This window comes from Tupaia chinensis, unplaced genomic scaffold, assembly GCF_000334495.1.
Source record: "Tupaia chinensis unplaced genomic scaffold, TupChi_1.0 Scaffold000225_1, whole genome shotgun sequence".
Lineage (NCBI taxonomy): Eukaryota > Metazoa > Chordata > Mammalia > Scandentia > Tupaiidae > Tupaia > Tupaia belangeri.
Window position 1 is genome coordinate 2,381,909 of NW_006159700.1, and position 19,489 is coordinate 2,401,397.

The window sequence follows — 19,489 nt, forward strand, 5'->3', positions numbered from 1 at the left end:
GGTCGTCGGTTGTTTTCTTTTTTTTTTTTTTTTTTTTTTTTTTTTTTTTATGTAAGACCTTTTGAGTCTCAAAGGAGAGCAAATGTGAAACAAATACTTGGACAAAAGTAGTATCTAATTATCAACTCTGGTTAGTGTTTTAAAGAAGTACAGTTATAAGAGGGCTAGATTTAGACAGGAAGAGTTGGTCAGGGAACCTCTATAAAGCGATTTTTAGGGACCAGCAGATGGTGTAATGGGTATGTCGCTGGACTCTCACATGGCCTATATGCGCCCCAGACCCAGTGGCTTAAAACTCACACCAGGCACATGTATATGCGAGCCCACAATCCTGAGAGGAGAATGGAGGAGGATTGTGGTATGACCCTCCCCTCTGGGGAGTGATTTCTTGGGTTATGTTTCTCCATCTCTCTGTCTCTCTGGCGAGCATGCACGCCCTATAGCAAAAATCTCTCCAAGACAAAAAAAAAAACATGTTTCTTTAAGGTTTTTTCTTGAGAGAGAAAGGATGTGAGCATGTGCACCTCCCTTCCACCCTCACAGGGTCTTCATGCTGCAGTCCTCTTTCAGTGTCAGTTAGCCCCAGATCATGGGAACACATGTGCATGGAGTTCATCTCTTTCTCCCTCTATGTAACCCTTGGTAACCACTGATCTTTCTCTTGACTCCATAATTTCGTCTTTTTCAGAATATCATAGAGTTGAAATTATAGTACATAGCCTCTTCAGACTGGCTTCTTTTCTTTACTAGTATGCATTTAAGGTTTTTTGTGTGTAATGGTAGCTTTTATATATATATATTTTTTTCTTCAAATTTTGGCCATAGGTCATGTGCACTCACCTGAGAGAGAGAGAGAGAAAGTGTGAAACCATCCCCCAGGAAGAAATGACTTACCGCAGTCCCTTCGCTTCCATTCTCAGGATTTTGGGTACCCATGCACAAGCATCTAGTGTGAGTTTCAAGCCACTAGGTCTGAGACTTGAACCACAGTCATCTATGTAGGGGTCCAGTGCTTTAAACACCATGCCACCTGCTGGCCTTCTTAGCTCATTTCTTATGTTTGAGTAATGTTCCATTTTATGGATATATGAAAGCTGGTTTGTCCTTCAATCGTTGAAGGACTTCTTGGTCACTTCCATGTTTTGGCAATTATGAATAAAGCTCCCATAAAATTCATGTGTAGGTTTTCTTGTGGATACCAGTTTTCAGCTCATTGGAGTAAATACCAAGGAGCACAATTACTGGGTCAGATGGTAACAGTGTTTAGTTTTGTTTAAAAAAACAAAACAAAACAAAACAACCCTACTAAACTGTTGGGACCAGCATTTGGTGTAATGGCTTTGTTGCTAGACTCCCATGTAGCTGACTGTGGTTAGAGTCCCAGACCTGGTGGCTTAAACTCACGCCGGGCGCATGTGCGTGCATGCCCAAGATCCTGAGAGGAGAATGGAGGAGAAGGGATTGTGGCATGGCCATCCCCCTGGGGGGGTGATTTCTCACTTTTTGACTCTCTGTCTCTCTCTGTCTTTCTGGCAAGTGCACATGCCCTAGCAAAAACCTCTCCTAAATAAATAAATAAATAAATAAATAAATAAAAACAACAACAATAAAAAAGCTAACAAACTGTCTTCCGAAGTGGCTGTACTGTTTTCTGTTCCTACCAGCAATGAATGAGAATTAAATCTTTATTTAAACAACTTTTTGTTCTAATACCTTTTAGAAAAGGCCAAAGCAAAAGGCAATATGGTATTTATGAACTGAGACATAACTACCCAGATTCCTGTGCTCATTGTATTCTATGTTTGTTTCAGGTTTAATTCATTTAAAAGGACTAATATCATACTACAACACTTGGTAAGTGTGGAATTTGTTTTGCTGGCATTATTAGATTCCATTATTAGATTAAAATGTCCTTGTTAGGGACTTAGCGAAATACTGAGATGGTGCTTTTCTTCGACTCTGGTATATGATGACTCTCAATTTTAATAGTGGCAAGTCTTGACACATAACCTCATAGGAGGTGGCGTAAGATTATAGTGAAGAGTGTGGATCTTCAACTCATAATGTTCTGTTTAAGCAGTGGGTCCACTACCTAATCTTGACAGATTACTTGGTCTCTTGCAGCCTCACTTTTGACATATATAAAGTGAGGATAATAATAGCTACTCTAGAGTGGTTATAAATGATAAGAAAGATAATGCAGTTAAAAATCTAGCATAGTACATGGCATGTATTGGGTTGTTAGAAAAGTCATGACACATTTTTACATGGAAAAACAAAAATACATCATGACTTTTCCGATGACCTAATAGTAATGATTTTATATGCATTAGCTAATGATGTATGAATGGTACTCTTGCAAGGATTATATGCCCTTAGTTTACCAAATTGTAAGGGAGAAGTAATTTTTTATTCACTTTCATATCCCTTTGGAGCCTTGTCGAACCCGCCGACGGTGAACAGTTTGTGAGTTGGGGCGGGGGAGGCGAGGATTAAAGAAAAGACAAGAGGACAGGATAGAAACGGGAGGACTGCCAGTCAATACTGGTCAGCCACAAGTTAAGTTTATTGCTGTGTTTTATACAGAAACATTTGGCTTCCTTAACATGGGACTCAAAAGTCCTTGCTGAGTTTATCAGGTTGTTGTAACAATTAACAATACTTGGAACATGCTACACATAACAATTCAGACACCCAAGGTTAGGTCCAGACAATAACCGTGGTCTCCATCTAGTGGTCACGTCCTACACGTTCCTCAAGTCTCCTTCTTGGCTCCCCACAGAGCCTGACAACTAACTTGCACATACAAATGTCACTTGCCAGAGCCCTTGCTGTTCTCCAGGACTTATCGAAGTACTTGGTATATATTAGCTCAATCAATTCACATGACAGTCCTGTGTGGTAGATAATACAGATCTCTTATCTGCATCTCTAAAAGCCCCAAACCAAAAGTTTTCTATAAGTTTGTGCTAAATACATCTGTTGTCAAAATCTGACCTGCATGTACATGAAGTTCTTTTAGCCTGACTAGTGAGACTATCTATAGTTTGTTACAGAGATATAAAAGCATTTGATTATGGTATACTGTCCCAGACTCTATTTGGGGTGTTTTATATGGTATGACATATCTACTGTGTTACTTTTTCAAAAGCTAGAAAAGTTTCTGGATTTAATGGATTAAGGAACAAAGAGGCTAGATAACATGCCCCTAAGTTACACAGTTAGTAAATCCAAGTTGTGATTTGAACCGGTTGATCTGACTCCAAGGACTTACCTGCTGCATCCTACAGCCTCCTACAGCAGCTAAATAACTACTGCAGGGTGTGAGTTGATTAAACCTCAGTAGGGTGGATATGGGGCTGTGAAGACTGTAATATTTCTTCCTCTTTTTACTTATTTTAATCAGCTGATCTACATGGGGACTGAGGAGTTGCCTAGGAAAAGAACTTGGATCAGTATTGATGAGTCATACTTAGACTATGTACATAGATTACTTGGGGAACCCTGAAAAATGACACAAGCAAAGAGTAATCAGGCCCTTGTATTCAGGCAAACCCCTCAATAAAGTACAGAGAATTCCAATGCCCAAGGCAAATTGCTCCTCTCAATAGCTAAGTTCTGTTTCTTGAGTTGGGTTGTGCTTACAAGGGTTTTTTTTTGTTTTTTGTTTTTTTTTTGTTTTTTTTTTTAGAGGTTTTTGCTATAGCGCAGCGACAGAGAGACAGAAAGTGAGAAATCACCCCCAGGGGGGATGGCCACGCCGCAATCCCATCTCCTCCATTCTCCTCTCAGGATCTGGGGCACGCATGCACACGTGCCTGGCGTGAGTTTTAAGCCACCGGGTCCGGGATGTGAACTGTGGTCGACTACATGGGAGTCCAGCGACACAGCCATTACGCCAACTGCTGGCCCCACTTACAAGGGTTTTTGACATAGTGTAGAAATTGGTGAATTATTATTTTCAGTGATTTTTTGTTTTCATGTCTTACAATAGAAATATAAAAAAGAAAAGACTGTAAGTAGACTACCTGTGATAGTGACATGGGCAGATGAGCAATGGGAAGTACAAAAAAGGCTCATCATCCATGTTGATGGCCTTAAGGAAAAGTGTTTGAGAGTGTCAGACACTAAATCAGTGGCAAAAATGCATCATGACTTTCCTGACAACTCAATAGTTTACAATTACTGCAGTCAGAATGATTTGTCCTCTCATTCATCTTCACTCTCTTTTTTTTTTGAGAGGTTTTTGGTATAGGGTGTGTGCGCTCACCAGAGAGACAGAAAGCAAGAAATCACCCGCCCAGGAAGGATGGCCACGTTGCAATCCCTTCTCCTCCATTCTTCTCTCGGGATCTTGGGCATGCACGCACACATGCCCAGTTTGAGTTTAAGCCACCAGGTCCGGGACTCAAACTGCGGTTGACTACATGGGTGTCCAGCAACATAGCCATTACGCCAGCTGCTGGTCCCCCCATCTTCATTTTCTTGGTACTTAACATAAGGTTTGACACAGTAATAAATGAAGATATTTAAGGGTATGTCATAGTCCAAGAAACTATGTGACTAAGCTCCATTATCAATTAATTGGTTCAGTTCACTACAAAATAAACATTAAAAAAAATTAAGAGGTGTACACAATTTATTGTATTGTCAGAAAAGTCATGACACATTTTTGTGTAGGAACATGGAAGAATACGTCATGACTTTTCTGACAATCCATAGTTTGGAATCTAATAATTGTCAGATACTCCTCTTTATCTCTTTCTTTAGTTACTGTTAACATAAGATATTTGCACTTTTGATGTGTATGTTTGATATTTGCTTTTGAGAAAAACCTAATAAATTTTATTGTAACATTTTTCTTTGTTTACAGAGAATGTCCAAGCATACAGCTACGGCAGGAGAAGTACTACTGGAAAGGAGAGGTTGTGCAGGAGTGATAACACTGAACAGGCCAAAGTTCCTCAATGCACTGACTCTTAATATGATTCGGCAGATTTATGCACAGCTAAAGGTTTGAAATTTTCTTAAGCATTATATGGATCCTTTAAAAAGTATGTCGTAATAGAACACTCCTGATATTTTTCTTTGGTAGAATCATAGGAGACTTCGGGGTTTGCAATCAAGGCCTTTCCACAGCTCTTACATGTTCACAGGTTTCTTTTTGTGTTGTCTGTTTCTCTGACTTCACAATCAGTAATAGTGTTTCTGCCTAATCTTAGGGCTTGAGCATGCTAATCTGATCTACTGTCTCGTGACAGCCTTTTGGTTTGAGGACAACTGTTTTTAAACTGCTTGTCCTGCCTTTCTTAGAAAAGGCCATAAACATTTCTATGTGAGCTACATGGGACAGTAGAAAAACACAGGACTTTAAAGTCAGATTACTTGTGTTCGAAATGCAGATTTTGGGACCAGCAGATGGTGTAATATTTATGTCACTGGACTCCCATGTAGTCGACCGTGGTTCCAGTCCCAGACCCCATGGCTTAAACTCAGGCCAGGTGTGCGTATATGCCCAAGAGCTTAAGAGGAGAATGGAGGAGAAGGGATTATGGTGTGGCCATCCCTCCTGTGGGGTGGTTTCTCGCTTTCTACCTCTCTGTCTTTCCGGCGAGCATATACACCCTATAGCAAAAATCTCTCAAAAAGAAAGACAGACAGAAGCAAAAGAAATGCAGATTTCTACTTATTAACTGTAGATTGGAAAAGCTGATCTTTCTATGCTTCACTTTCCTCACCTATGAAATGGGGGTGATGATAATTCTAGGTTGGTTATAAAAATTAAATGAAGTTTTATATATATATATATTTATATATATATATACACACATACATACACATATATACATACACACCCACCCACACACCCACTTACACACACACATATATGTTATGTACCTAATAGAGTCTGCCGTGTAGGTATTGACCAAGTACCTAGCCACTGCTTCCATAATTCTTCATTGATGAGTCCTTCTTGTATTCTTATGTTTTTGCTTGGGATACCTTACAGTATCCAAAAGTGTCAAACGTAGAAATAGGCCAAGTGTTGCAGGTTAGATCTGGGCCAGAGTAGAAGCAAGTAGAAATTTCCATGACAGAATAACGTATTTTTATTAAAGTTGCCCAATATTACCTTAAGCTTTTACACAGTCACATTTATCTATCCGTATCTCTTCCTTGTACATGTATATTTTTATTCTCTAGTATAGCATTTATAGACTCCCTGTAAATTTCTGTCTCTCGTTAGCTATGTTTTCATCTGACCCATTGTTTTAGCCTTTTGAATTCCATCGCTACTTGATTCATTTACTTATTACCTTCTCTTACCAGCTCTAAATCACTTACATATCAGTATCATTGGTGATTTCCCTTTTTTTTGACATTTATATTGTTTTTTAATTTTTTTAGTTCTTTTTAAAATTAATATATTTTTTATTTCATTTTCTTTTATACATTCAATCACATTATTATTTGTCTTACAAAATGGATATTTCAACAGGTGAACAAGTCTCCCCAACACAATTGACAAAACCACAAAACATCCTCAACAGACAATACCATACCTCCCTGTGTCATCAATACTTACTACTCAGAAATTTTTCAGTAGAACAGAACCCTTTGTCACCCCAGTAGAAAGGGTTCTGCTTTATCTCAGCATTCTTTGAGTTGTTCACCAGATTTATAAGTTTACGTAATATAATACTATTAAGCCCAAATTTAGTCTTAGTTGTAAAGTTATCATGGCAGAGGTTTCAGATGCCATCATAGAATTTGGATCATGAAATATGTTCATCTAGCAACCTTGTTGGAATGCCTTTACTTTATCTCAGAAAAGAAAATGAAGTTCATTCAAGGAAGAATGGAATGGAATCCATTCTTCTTGATATACTTCGTAACAGAAAAAATGGTATATACATAGAAACATATATGTATATGAATGTATATGTATATGTGCATATGGTTGTATCTTTAATGAGTTTGTATTTATAAAGTGCTTATACCATCTTCTTTTATATTTGGATAGAAGTGGGAACAAGATCCTGAAACTTTCCTGATCATTATAAAGGGAACTGGAGACAGGGCTTTCTGTGCTGGGGGTGATGTCAGAGGTAAAAATTCTCTCTTCCCCTTCTCTAAATGCTTTTTTCCTCAGAACTGACAAAGTATTGACAGGCTTTTACAGTAATTCATAATTTGCTTTACTTTTTACTAACTTTTTGGTTATAAAGTTAATACAGTCTTATAATGTTAACTTGAAAAAAAATATATAGGGACCAGCAGTTGATGTAATGGCTGTGTCGCTGGACTCCCATGTAGTCGACTATGGTTCGAGTCCCGAACCCAGTGGTTTAAACTCATGCCGGGCACATGCACGTACATGCCCAAGTTCCCAAGAGGAGAATGGAGGAGAAGGGATTGCGTGCGGTGTGACTCTCCCCCCTGGGGGTTGATTTTTCACTTTCTCTCTGCCTCTCTCTGGTGAGCTTATGCACCTTATAACAAAAATCTCTCTTAAAAAAATCAAATAGGGATCATCGGTTAGTGTAATGGCTATGTCGCTGGGCTCCCATATAGTCGACTGTGGTTCGAGTCACAGACCCGGCGGCTTAAACTCACGCCAGGCACGTGTATGTGCGTGCCCAAGATCCCTAGAGGAGAATGGAGGAGAAGGGATTGTAGCGTGGCCATCCTCCCTGGGGGGTGATTTCTCGCTTTCTATCTCTCTGTCTCTCTCTTTCTGGCTAGCGCATGTGCCCTATAGCAAAAAAATCTCTCAAAAAAAAAAAAAAGAAAGAAAAATATGAAAGACTTATTTTTACAGTTTTTAAAAAGTAAGGGGAATAGTGAATTCTTTTTTAGCAGATATTAAGCAGTTCTGTTGGTTATGTAACCTGGCCTTGTTGAGTGACTTACCATTATCCAGCTATTATCTTATGTAATTCCATAACTTTTCACATAATTTTCCACTATTTTGGATCCCAAAGCAAATACTCTTCTATGTATTTAGCTATACGCATCCTATTATATTGTAAGTATATTTTTTTGTGCACCTATGTTAAGATAAATAAAAAGCATTAATTTTTCTTTTTCTAATTATTCAGGTCAATCTGTACACATTTAAATGTTAAAGACCAGTAATGTGTTTGTTCTCAGGATCAAAGTCATATATTTACTGCATTGCCACTAGTCATTACTATTTTTTATATATTGAAAACTTTTTACACTTTGTGTTTGTTTCTTAAAGGTTAAGGGATGGATTTCTGTGTATGTGTGTTTTAAATTCATATATTTGTTTTGTGTGTTACGTTAAAACAGCAAACTTTGGCTTTTTTTTTCATTACATTTACAAGTTTGCACAAAATGTTACTATAGGAATAAACAAGCTGGATATGGGACATCATTTCAAATACCTGCTAGGGTAAATGAGTTTTATTAATAAAGCTTCATTTTATGGAAACTGTGTAAGCTGATTCCTTAACTGCATTGTCTTTTAATTTGTTTTGCTCACGATATGATTTTTATTTTTTAATTTGCTAGAGGGGTGTGTGAGCTCATCAGAGAGAGACAGAGAGAGAGAGAATGAGAAAGCATCCCCCGTGTGAAATGGTCACTCTCACTCAATCCCTTCTCCTCCATCTCTCCCTCCTTTTGGGATTTTGGGCACATACACACATGGACCCAGTACCTAGCATGCTTTGCAAGCCACTGGGTCTTGGACTCCAGTCCTTCCTTTGGAGTTCAGCCTACTGACCAAAGTTTACAGATGGGCAGAGGCTTATTGAATTTAGCTTCTTCTGGCTGTGAGCTATTTCTGCATATAGGCCTAATTTTATGTTGCTGTTTGGAAATAAAATTATACATTTAAAAATTTCTAGTTTACCTATATCAAGCAATGGACTTTAATTCCAGAAAATTTTGTTTCTTTACAGTTCATAGTCCAAGACAATAAGTGGGCACTCATAAAATTAAAAAAAAAAATGATTGTGAATCTCATTAATTTATATGGAACTAATTGATCAGACTAAAAATTAGATAGAATAAAATTTAAAGGAAATTTACATTTTTGAGAAAAAAGAACTTTATTCCAAAGGTGATACAATTTAAATTTCTTTTCTTTTAGAATTAGTAAGTAGTTGTAAGAAATGAATAAAGGATTAGGGATATGGGCCTTTATTTTTAGGCATATATCATTGGAAACCTCTGAGTGACAAAGGTAGATGTCAGATCCTAGTTTTGAAAAACAGGAAAATAAGTCAGCAAAAGTGTACATTTTGAAGGAAGATAAATCAGAATTCTAGAGTTAGCTTAAATGTCTATAGCCAACTACTCTTGTGTAATGCTTTCCCATTAAAAAAAAGAAAACATGTATACGTAGTGCATTTAATTTATATTGTAGGTAATTTTCATAGGACATGAAGATGGGAAAAGCAGATGAGCTTACATAGTATACAAGAGAAACTTTTGATGGGAGTCTTGAGATTGACTAGAATGGGAATATGGTAGATGTGAACTCTGGATAATAGTAGATTGCAGTAGAAGTGAAACCATTTGATTTTCAGCAGATATTCACTGAACTCTTTTGTATTAAGTCAACAGTTGTAGCTTGCTGTCCTTGAGAAGTTACATTTTCATTGCTATTGTTAATAAATAAGAACATTGTTATTGTAGTTATATAGTAACATAGTAAAAGCATAATAATTTACCTCCTTAACCAAAACTTTTACCATTTTCTTTTAGTGTTTGAAAACTACTTGCTTCGGGACCAGCAGTTGGCATAATGGCTATGTCGCTGGACTCCCATGTAGTTGACCGTGGTTTGAGTCCTGGACCTAGTGGCTTAAACTCACGCCGGGCACGTGTGTGTGCCTAAGATCCCGAGAGGAGAATGGAGGAGAAGGGATTGTGGCCCTTCTTCCTGGAGGGGATGATTTCTCACTTTCTGTCTCTCTTTCTCTCTCTGTCTTTCTGGCGAGTGCACACACCCCATAGCAAAAACCTCTCCCAAAAAAGGAAAAAAGAAAACTACTTGATTCTTGATTTTACTTTTTTCTTTTCTTTCTTGGCTCTGTGCCTTTATAACTACTGCTTTCTTTACTTGCAAACTCTGACCCTATCATTTTGTTGGAAGTGTCTCCTTATCTTTTCAAACTTGGTTCAGGCTTAACTTTTCTGGGAAGTCTTCTTTTAATCACACCTCTCGGGACCAGCCAATGGTGTAATGATTATATCACTGGACTCTCATGTAATCGACCACAGTTCAAGCCCTGGACCCGGTGGCTTAAAACTCATGCTGAGCGCATGTGCATGCATGCTCGAAATCCCAACAGGTGAAGGGATTGCAGTATAGTCATCCCCCAGGTGATTTCTAGCTTTCTCTCTCTCTTGACTTTCTCTGTCTGGCGAGTAATACACCCTATAGCAAAAATCTCTCTCTAAAAATAAAATATACCTCTCTTGGTTCCATTCCCGTAGCACCCCATCTTTATATAGGAAACATAGCACAAAGAGTGTGTTTCACTAGTTCGTCTTTCTCAGTAGCCTGGATTCCAGGGTAGCCATCTCCTATTGCTTTTTGTTCCCTGTAGCATCTAAAACAGTTCGTGGTACATAGTAGATGCTCAATAAAAGTTTTGTGGTGAAATGAGTATGGCAGAAATAATTAAATGAGATGGAATGTGCTATAGCACTATGCACATGCCTATGTGTGTGTATATATATATATATATATATATATATATATATATATATGGGTAATGTGTTCTGTGTTTTTATAGGAATATATAATTTATAAGTATAACATGTTATAACAAGTATAGAAAGTAAGAATAACATATTTTGCTTTAAGACTTTGACAGTAGCCTATGGATCTTGATTATAATATGTCTGTGCATGGTTAACTTCAAAACTTTGCAACCATTTTAGAGTCCCCCATGTCCTTTTTTACTTATCAATAAAAGTTTTAGTTTAATCTACTTGACTATATTGACTAGAAAACACCTTTAATTTGTAATTGTTCCTTTCTTCTTCCCTCCCTTCCTCTTTCCATTCCCCTTTCTCTCTTCTCACTCTTTTGTAGCAATCTCAGAAGCTAAAAAAGAAAATGAGACATTTGTTCAAGATTTCTTCAGAGAAGAGTATATACTGAATAATGCCATTGGTATGTCTGCCCTGCTGAGAGCTTTGAAATGGAATCAAGGAATAAGGTGGACAGTATGGTTTATTAAGAGTGTAATCTGTACGCACTCTTATTTAAACATTTATATAAATATGTGCCAGGTGTAACTAAAGTTGATTAAATTATTCTGATTGCTTATTTTAGAACAATTACTCTTTAATATTAATAGGCTATACTTAGTTGCTGTTTGTCAAGAAATCAATGTGGGGAACCAGCAGTTAGCGTAATGGCTGGGTCGCTGGACTCCCACGTAGTCAACCACGGTTCGCGTCCCGGACCCGGTGGCTTAAAACTCACGCCGGGCGCGTGTGCGTGCGTGCCCAAGATCCCGAGAGGAGAATGGAGGAGAAGGGATTGCGGCGTGACCATCCCCCCTGGGGGGTGATTTCTCGCTTTCTGTCTCTATGTCTCTGTCTGTCTGGCGAGCGCACGCGCCCTATAGCGAAAATCTCTCTCTCAAAAAAAAAAAAAAGTAAAAAAAAAAAAAAAGAAATCAATGTGAAAATGTGATTTCCTGATCATATGACCTGGAAAACAAAAAAACGTCAGCACTACTTTTTTTTTGTAAAATGAAGTATCATTTCCTAATTCTTGAGAAACTCTGGAATAACAATGTCTATAGAGCTGAGGTTCTGTGTTTTATTGGAAATGGCATAGTGCTTCTATCAAACGTGTGCTTTAAAAGTTAAATTACAGAGGATATCATGACAAATACTTGTGTACACACCAGCTCCAAATTAATAGACATCACTGAATTTGCTATAGAGCACATGTGCTTGATGGAGAGAGACAGAGAAAGAAAAAGTGAGAAAGCACTCTCCGGGGGCAACGGCCATGCTGCTCTCTCTTCTCCATTCTCCTATTGGGATTTCCATGCAGGCACACACACCTGGCATGTTTTTTCGGGCTGCTATGTCTGAGACTCGAGCTGTGCAGTCAGCCATGTGCTGCTGTACCTGGTGTATCTAGATTGGGCCATTGACTGAGCCCATGCCTCCCATGCTGCCTCAATCACTGTGCAGTGGCACTTTCCACTTGTGCCACCACGGCTGGGCCTGTATTGCAGCATTCTGACTGCAACTTGTCATCTGAGGTCAGATGTGGAATCTGCTATTCATGGCGTAATGGTCACTACTTAAAAAGATTTGGAATTGGGGCTAGCAGGTGGCATGATGGCTAAGGTGCTGGATTCCCACATAGTTGACTGCATTTTGAATCCTGGACCTGGTGGCATAAAACACACCAGGTGCATGTGTGTGCATGCCAAAATCCCCAGGAGAATGGAGGAGAAGGATTGTCGTGTGGCCATCCTCCTCAGGGATCATTTCTCACTTTCCCCCCTCTCTGTCTCTCTAGCATACTCTGACAAAACTGAAAATAAATAAATAAATAAGGATTTTGGAGTTTTGTGGATTTCAGACTTTTTTTTTTTTTTAATTAGAGATGCTTAGCCTATATGTCATATGTAATTCATATGTATTTAGCATTTAATCTTTGGTTGAATTACCAATAAATTTAATGATAAAGCTAAGACTAGAATCTGGGTCTTCAAACTGCCAGTGTTGGCTCTTTCTTGTATGCTATACTTCTCTGTATGTGGCCAGGTACCTCTTTAGATATCTAGAAAACCAGTTTGTTCATTAGAATACGACTGTGCTTTGTCTTTGTCTCTCTGTCTGGTGAGCACATGTGCTCTATAGCAAAACTAGAAGAAGAAACAAACCAAAAAAAGCCCACTGTACATAAACATCAGTAGCACGTTAGGTTAATTTTATTTCTCAATAGTGGTGTTACACAAGGCTTTCATTTGTTCCAGATTGAAGTTCAATGTGTTAAATGATAATGAATGATCAGGATTGTGTATGGATTGACTTGAACAATAATGTATTTTGCAAGCCATACATTTTTTTGTTATATCATATGTGACTTTTGGGGTAAAGTGAATGTGTTCTAAGCACCACAACTAAAATTACAGTTCTGTTTCTTTTAGGTTCTTGCCAAAAACCGTATGTCGCACTTATTCATGGAATTACAATGGGTGGGGTAAGTAGACTTTTTATTCTCAGCATTGATATGAGTAGGTTTGTGAGTGTCAGTTTATAATTACTAAGTAGGAGTGAGCTGACGAATGTAGTTGAATGGGACTTGTTGAAACCAAATCACATGTGAATTTTGGATCTTGGCAGATTTGGGATATCTCTACCCCCCAAATGTTTTATGTCTTTAATTACATGTTATTTTAATTTTTAATTAGCAAGCTTTGTAAACAATGGAAATTGATCACGTGTTGTTTATATGTAGAGCCCCTTCTTCTACGTGCAAATAAACTGCTTTGAACAGCTTCAGAAGAACTAGAGAGTTGTTTTTTCTTTGATTCTTAATAGTGGGGCTGTAGTTGCCTCCATTGCACCTGTTGCACAAAATTCTACCTTAGTGGGAGTGTTTAGATTCTTTGTGAAGTTCTCTAAAACTGCATTTCTATCAGTTGATAAATGTTTATGTTGCCTGTGTGATATTATAAAGAAGTCCGCAATGTAACTAGCCTTGAACAACTTCATAAGGGAATTGGAGAAAACATGAAATTATTACAGAAGTAATGGTAAATTGTTTAGTACCGACTATATCAAAGACAACCGTTAAAAGAAGTGAGGGATCAGAATGCACCTTCATGACAGGAAAAGGGCTGTATGGAGAAGCTGAGTTGAGCCTTGAAAGGTAGTATAGGAGAGAAAAGGCAGTATCTTTTCCTCACTCATCTCAGGAGTTGGAACTAATACCCTGATAATGAAAGACAGACTAACAAGAGAGGAGTGTAGCAAATGTATTCAGTCAGAGTTTTATATGACACAGGAGTCTTCAGAAATAAAGACACAAAGACCGGAGAAAACTGTATTTTTACACTTGGTTCAGTGAAGAATGGACAGTTATGAAGAAGTTTGATGGATAAAACAGGTATGAGCCAATGATGATAAACTGGAAGGAACTAGGCAAGGCCTATTCAGACAGTTCTTGGATTGTTTTCTTCCAGGTATAGGACAGGATGCCGGTTGCATAAGGGTCTAATGACATACTTTCAGAAGAGCCAGGTCAGAGAATTCTGGTATGGCCAACTCTCCCACAGAAAGGTAGGGAAAAGCAGAGAATGGCTTCCATGTTGCCATATTTCGGGGTAGTGTATTCTGAGCCCCAATGGTAGGTGGAACATTGGCAGGTTGATGGTAGGAGGCCAAAGGGTAGATTTTCAAAAATTCTACCTATTCATTATTTCAAGGATGTATTGGGTTGTCAAAAATATTATGACACATTTTTGCATAGAAAATATGTCAATATGTAGTTGTTAGGAATGCAAGTGTCCCCTTCTTGTTCTAATAGAATCACCCTGAATGAAACCTCTTGGATATTGAGAATCTCATTCTTCATATCATTTTGTAAATGGATTCTAATAGTAGCTACAGGATTAGAAAGCAGGATCATGGTGGGGGGGGTGAGCAACCCTGTAGCACAGTGATTAAGTGCTCTGCATAGAAAGCTGGAACCCACATGGCTGACCACAGTTTAAATCCTGACTCTAGCAGCTTAAAAAACATACCATACATACATGTGAGCTCCAAATCCTGACAGGATGGAGAATCAGAGGAAGATGGATTGCAGTCTAACCATGTCCCACGGGTGGGTGCGTTCTGTCTGTCTGTGTCTACCTGGTGAGTACATATGCCCACTGACAGTAAAAAACAGACAGACAAAAGGAAAGCAAGATCAAGGGTAGTTGATAGCCCTCCACTGGTTGGCCGACATGGGTTGTCCTTTCTTTGTCAAGGAAGTGTTAACCTGGGGAAAAGTAAAATCTTTAGGGGAAAAATGCTTAGAAGAGTGGAAGAGTAATACTCTGAAGTGTTGAAGGACGAGTTACATTGTGAATGTGAAAGGAACCAGGAAAAATGAGTCCCCAAATAATGGGAATACCCAGTAGCATGTAAAATAAGAATAGTGTCCTCAATGAAGAACCCTATTATGAGGAAGTCAGCAGCTCAGATCAAAGGGCGAAAGGGCTGCAGGTTGAATGGGGAAACAGGAAATGTAGGTAAGGATAACTAGAAAAAAATGATGAAGAGAACTGACATCCCACTTTGAAACAGTAGATTAAAAGTTGAATTTAACATTACTGGTAGTGGCGTTATGTCTGTGGAGGACAAACCTGAGAAGCTCTCAAAATATTTTAAAAAGAAATAGGGTAAACTAATCCAAAATGTTTTGAGGTAATGAATAGTGACTATCAGAAAGATACTGGGAAACCAACAAAGGAGTTATAAATCCCCTGTAGAAGGTAAATCAAAACCTAGTATCAGAAGTGGTGGTCAGATGTAATTAAAGAAGACTTTCTTTGAAGTAAAAACAAAAGCTCCCAACCTAAGGTATATGTAATTAAAAGAAACAGAGCATTTTAGATAATTAACTAAGAGACCCATACCTAGATAAAAGCTCAGGTAAATTGTTTTGAATTACAAGAATGAAGAAAAAAAAAATCTACTGTAAGTGTTCAAGGTCAAGGAATCAGAGTGAAGAATAATTAGTCAATACAGATTATTATAAAGGGACATAAATTTGGCCTCAGACTTCTCTGTTCTACAAAGTGGTGCCCGAAGTCAGTGGGTTGAGAATGTTGTAAAGTGAAATTATTTAAGACGTAAAAGTTCTCTACTTTCTAAATTGTCATTTAGTATGGATGGAAAGTAATAATCTCAGAAATGAATAGGCTTAGAAAATATATTGCTAATACGTTGTTGAAAATATTTCAATAAATGTTGTCAGGAAGGTCATTTTTCTATGTTTTTCTATGGAAAATACATCATGACTTTCCTGATAACTCAGTATTTGGTTTATTGACCAACAGATTACCCAAAATGAATAACTCAGGACTAGTTCTGATATGAAAGAATTGGTGAGCTGCCCTTTGGTGCTTTCAGTAGGCAGAACTAGCACTTTGTAGAAGTCTGAGAAGAATCGTTGCCTAGCACGCCCCATCTGAATGTGTTGGCCTTGCCTTTTGGCCCCCATGACATATGTACAAGTTGGTATAGTGTTTTATATATTCTTACATATGTAACTACTAAAAATATGCCATTTCTCAAGAGAAAAGATAGCAGTTAAACAGGCCAAGATACTGTTGTCTTGGGTAGACAGAAAGAATAAGAGTGTTGCCGCTTCTTCCTACTGGTCTCTCTTTTCTGTATTTACTTAAAGGATACAGATCATTATTTTTTGCTTTTTAAAAGTTTTTTAAAGAGGTTTTTGCCATAGGGTGCATGCACTCTCTGAGGAGAGATAGAGAGAGAGAAAGAGAAACAGTGAGAGGGAAAGTGAGAAATCACCCCCTGGGGGGGGATGGCCATGCCGCAATCCCTTCTCATCCATTCTTCTCCCAGAATCATGGGCACAAACGCACATGTACCAGGCATGATTTTTCAAACTGTTTGTCTGGGACTGGAACCACAGTTGGCCATGTGGGAGTCTAGCGAGATAACCACTACGCCATCTGCTGGCCCCCACAGATGATTTTATATTAGCCTTTCTTAATCAGAATTATACCAGAAAATTAAGACTTAGTGCCCAAAGGGAGTGGTTTTCAAGGTGTTATCCTTGCAATAACAACATCAGTGACACTGGGGAATTTGTTAGAAATATGCATTCTTCAGTCTTACCCTAGAGTCAGACTGTAGGGATAGAGCCCAGCGGTCTGGCTGAGTAAGCTTTCCAAGTGATTCTGACCCATGTTGAATCTGAGAACCATTATCCTAAGACATCTATAGCATGTAAGACATGAACGTTTCCTTCTGTTTCTGCCCTGTGCTTCCAGAACGGTGCTAGCTACATGCCAGCCTTAGAAGGATTGAGAAAGTAGCAGGTCATTTTCAGTTATCTGTGGTCCAGGAAAGCCTGAATAAGAAAGCTTATTTTATATTACATTTTATCAGCTCCCCTAAAAGACAAAACAAACAAAAAGCCAAATGTTTTTCTCTCTGCACGTATTCTTTTTTTTTTGGAGAGGTTTTTGCCATAGGACGCGTGTGCTCGCCAGACAGACAGAGACAGAGAGACAGAAAGCGAGAAATCACCCCCTGGGGGGATGGCCACACTGCAATCCCTTCTTCTCCATTCTCCTCTTGGGATCTTGGGCACGCACGCACACGCGTCCGGCGTGTGTTTTAAGCCACCGGGTCTGGGACGTGAACCGCAGTCGACTACATGGGCATCCAGCGACATAGCCATTATGCTAACTGCTGGTCCCGTTGCATATATTCTTGAAGACTGAAGTTCTACTCTCTATTTTGACAGTCTTTAATAAAAACAATTACAATTTGACATGATTTCTTGCTACATTGAGTTGGTACATTCAGTTTGTTCTCTAAATTTGGCATTTGTTCTTTGTTGTTAGTTACTTCAAAAGATGTCTTAGCTCTTTAAGAATATTAGATGGTTTTTAAAGGGAAGTTTTTTTTTTGTTGTTTTGTTTTTGTTTTCTTTTTTTTAAGAAAACATTTAAATTCAAGGACCAGCAGATGTTGTAATGGTTATATCACTGGACTCCAACCGTGGTTCTAGTCCTAGAGCTGGCAGCTTAAAACTTATGCCAGGCATGTGTGCATGCATGCCTAAAATCCTGAGAGGAGAATGGAGGAGAAGGGATTGTGGTATGCCATTTCCCCTGGTGGGTGATTTCTTGCTTTCTGTCTCTCTTTCTCTGTCTCTGTGGTGAGCACATATGTCTTATAGCAAAAATCTCTCTTAAAACAAAACAAAACAAAACTTTAACCTCAGAATGCATAATACATTGCTTATTAAAACACTTCTACTCTAAATGCAAATAAACATCATGTATAACCTTTGAAAAAGCAAAATGAACAGTTTGAAGATAAATTGGCTCTTTTTTTCTAGTGGAATTTTGTATGTATCTTAGTTTTGAAGGCTAACTTTTCATGGTTTCATTTATAGACTTTTCTAAGTCTCCTGAATTCTAGTCTTTTTGTTTTTTTGTTAGACTTTTGCTACAGGGTGCGTGTGCTTGCTGGAGAAACAGAAAGGGACAGAGAGATGGAAAATGAGAAGTTATCGCCCCATAGGGCATGGGTATGCCACGATCCCTTCTCCTCCATTCTCTTCTCAGGATTTTGGGCACACATGCGCATGCACCCAGTGTGTTTTAAGCCGCTGGGTCTGGGACTCAAACCATGGTTGACTATGTGGGAGTCCAGCGACATAACCATTATGCTATCTGTTGGTCCCAAATTCTAGTCTTTTCATGTGTAATCCTTTGGATTAGTGGCTCCTAACCTTGGCTGCACTTTATAATTACTTGGGAACCCTTTAACAATTTTTGTTCAGGGTTTCCTCAGTTATATGGGAACTCCTGAGTCAGATTGTTTAGCCACCGATTAATGTCTTTTGAGACATGTCCTTTTTTTTTAAATGAAAAGAATGAGAAGTTTTCAAAGATTGAATTATGTTAATGTGTTGCAAAAGGTCTGCTAGTACTTTTACAGTTTTTAAAGGTACTCTTTTTGCTGTTAGTGACAACTGAATAGGTGACATTCTAAGAAACAATTTTTTTATTATAATAAAGTGCCAGATTTTTCTTAATACTACTTAATTACTTAACAGAACCTGAGAGCTTATTAAAGGAGAGATGAACTAATTTTATCTACTAAATTAAAGAAAACTGTTAGAGAAATTTTTGAGTTCTGCTTCCTTTGGTATTTCTTCTCACTTTGCATGTCAATTATAGCTCTTGGGTTAAAGTCTTTAAGATATATAAAGAACATTCTTTAAAGCTGAAAGAGTAACACAGAAAGGTTCTGAGAGAGAAAGAATAGAGGGAAATGGCTTTTGGATTTCTGAGTGCATAGGAAGCATGCTTATTTGCATTAATTTTCACCTGTGTTCACTGTGGAACCTTAAGTGAGTAAGGACCTCTTCTTTTCCCTAATCCGGGGGGTAGGTTCCTTTCCATAGGATTCCTTCTTCTTAAAATTACCATCTGTCTTACCAGCGGACAGTTAAGATTGCTTTTAATTATAGAATTTGCAGGGTAAAATTTTAGGATTGTTTAGTTTCTTATGAACCTTTTTCATAGGTAAGCATTGGGTTATATTTTTGTTTTGGCAAGGTTTTTGCTATAGGTGTTATCCTTACAACAACATTAGTGACACTTGGGAATTTGTAACATTAGTGACACTTGGGAATTTGCAGCAACAACATTAGTGACACTTGGGAATTTGTTAGAAATATGATGCATTCTTTTTCATAGGTAAGCATTGG

At 38.2% G+C, this 19,489-nt stretch overlaps 1 protein-coding gene across 6 annotated transcripts in view; it reads left to right on the forward strand.

The window, feature by feature from the left end:
• HIBCH (3-hydroxyisobutyryl-CoA hydrolase) overlaps positions 1-19,489 on the forward strand; it is a 69,201-nt gene that overhangs the window by 2,775 nt on the left and 46,937 nt on the right. For all 6 annotated transcript variants that reach the window (XM_027771555.1, XM_027771558.1, XM_027771557.1 and 3 more), the window contains exons 2-6: positions 1,812-1,854; positions 4,874-5,014; positions 7,025-7,109; positions 11,078-11,158; positions 13,167-13,219. In XM_027771555.1, the coding sequence (XP_027627356.1) occupies positions 1,812-1,854; positions 4,874-5,014; positions 7,025-7,109; positions 11,078-11,158; positions 13,167-13,219 (403 nt within the window). The remainder of the gene's footprint in view (positions 1-1,811; positions 1,855-4,873; positions 5,015-7,024; positions 7,110-11,077; positions 11,159-13,166; positions 13,220-19,489) is intronic.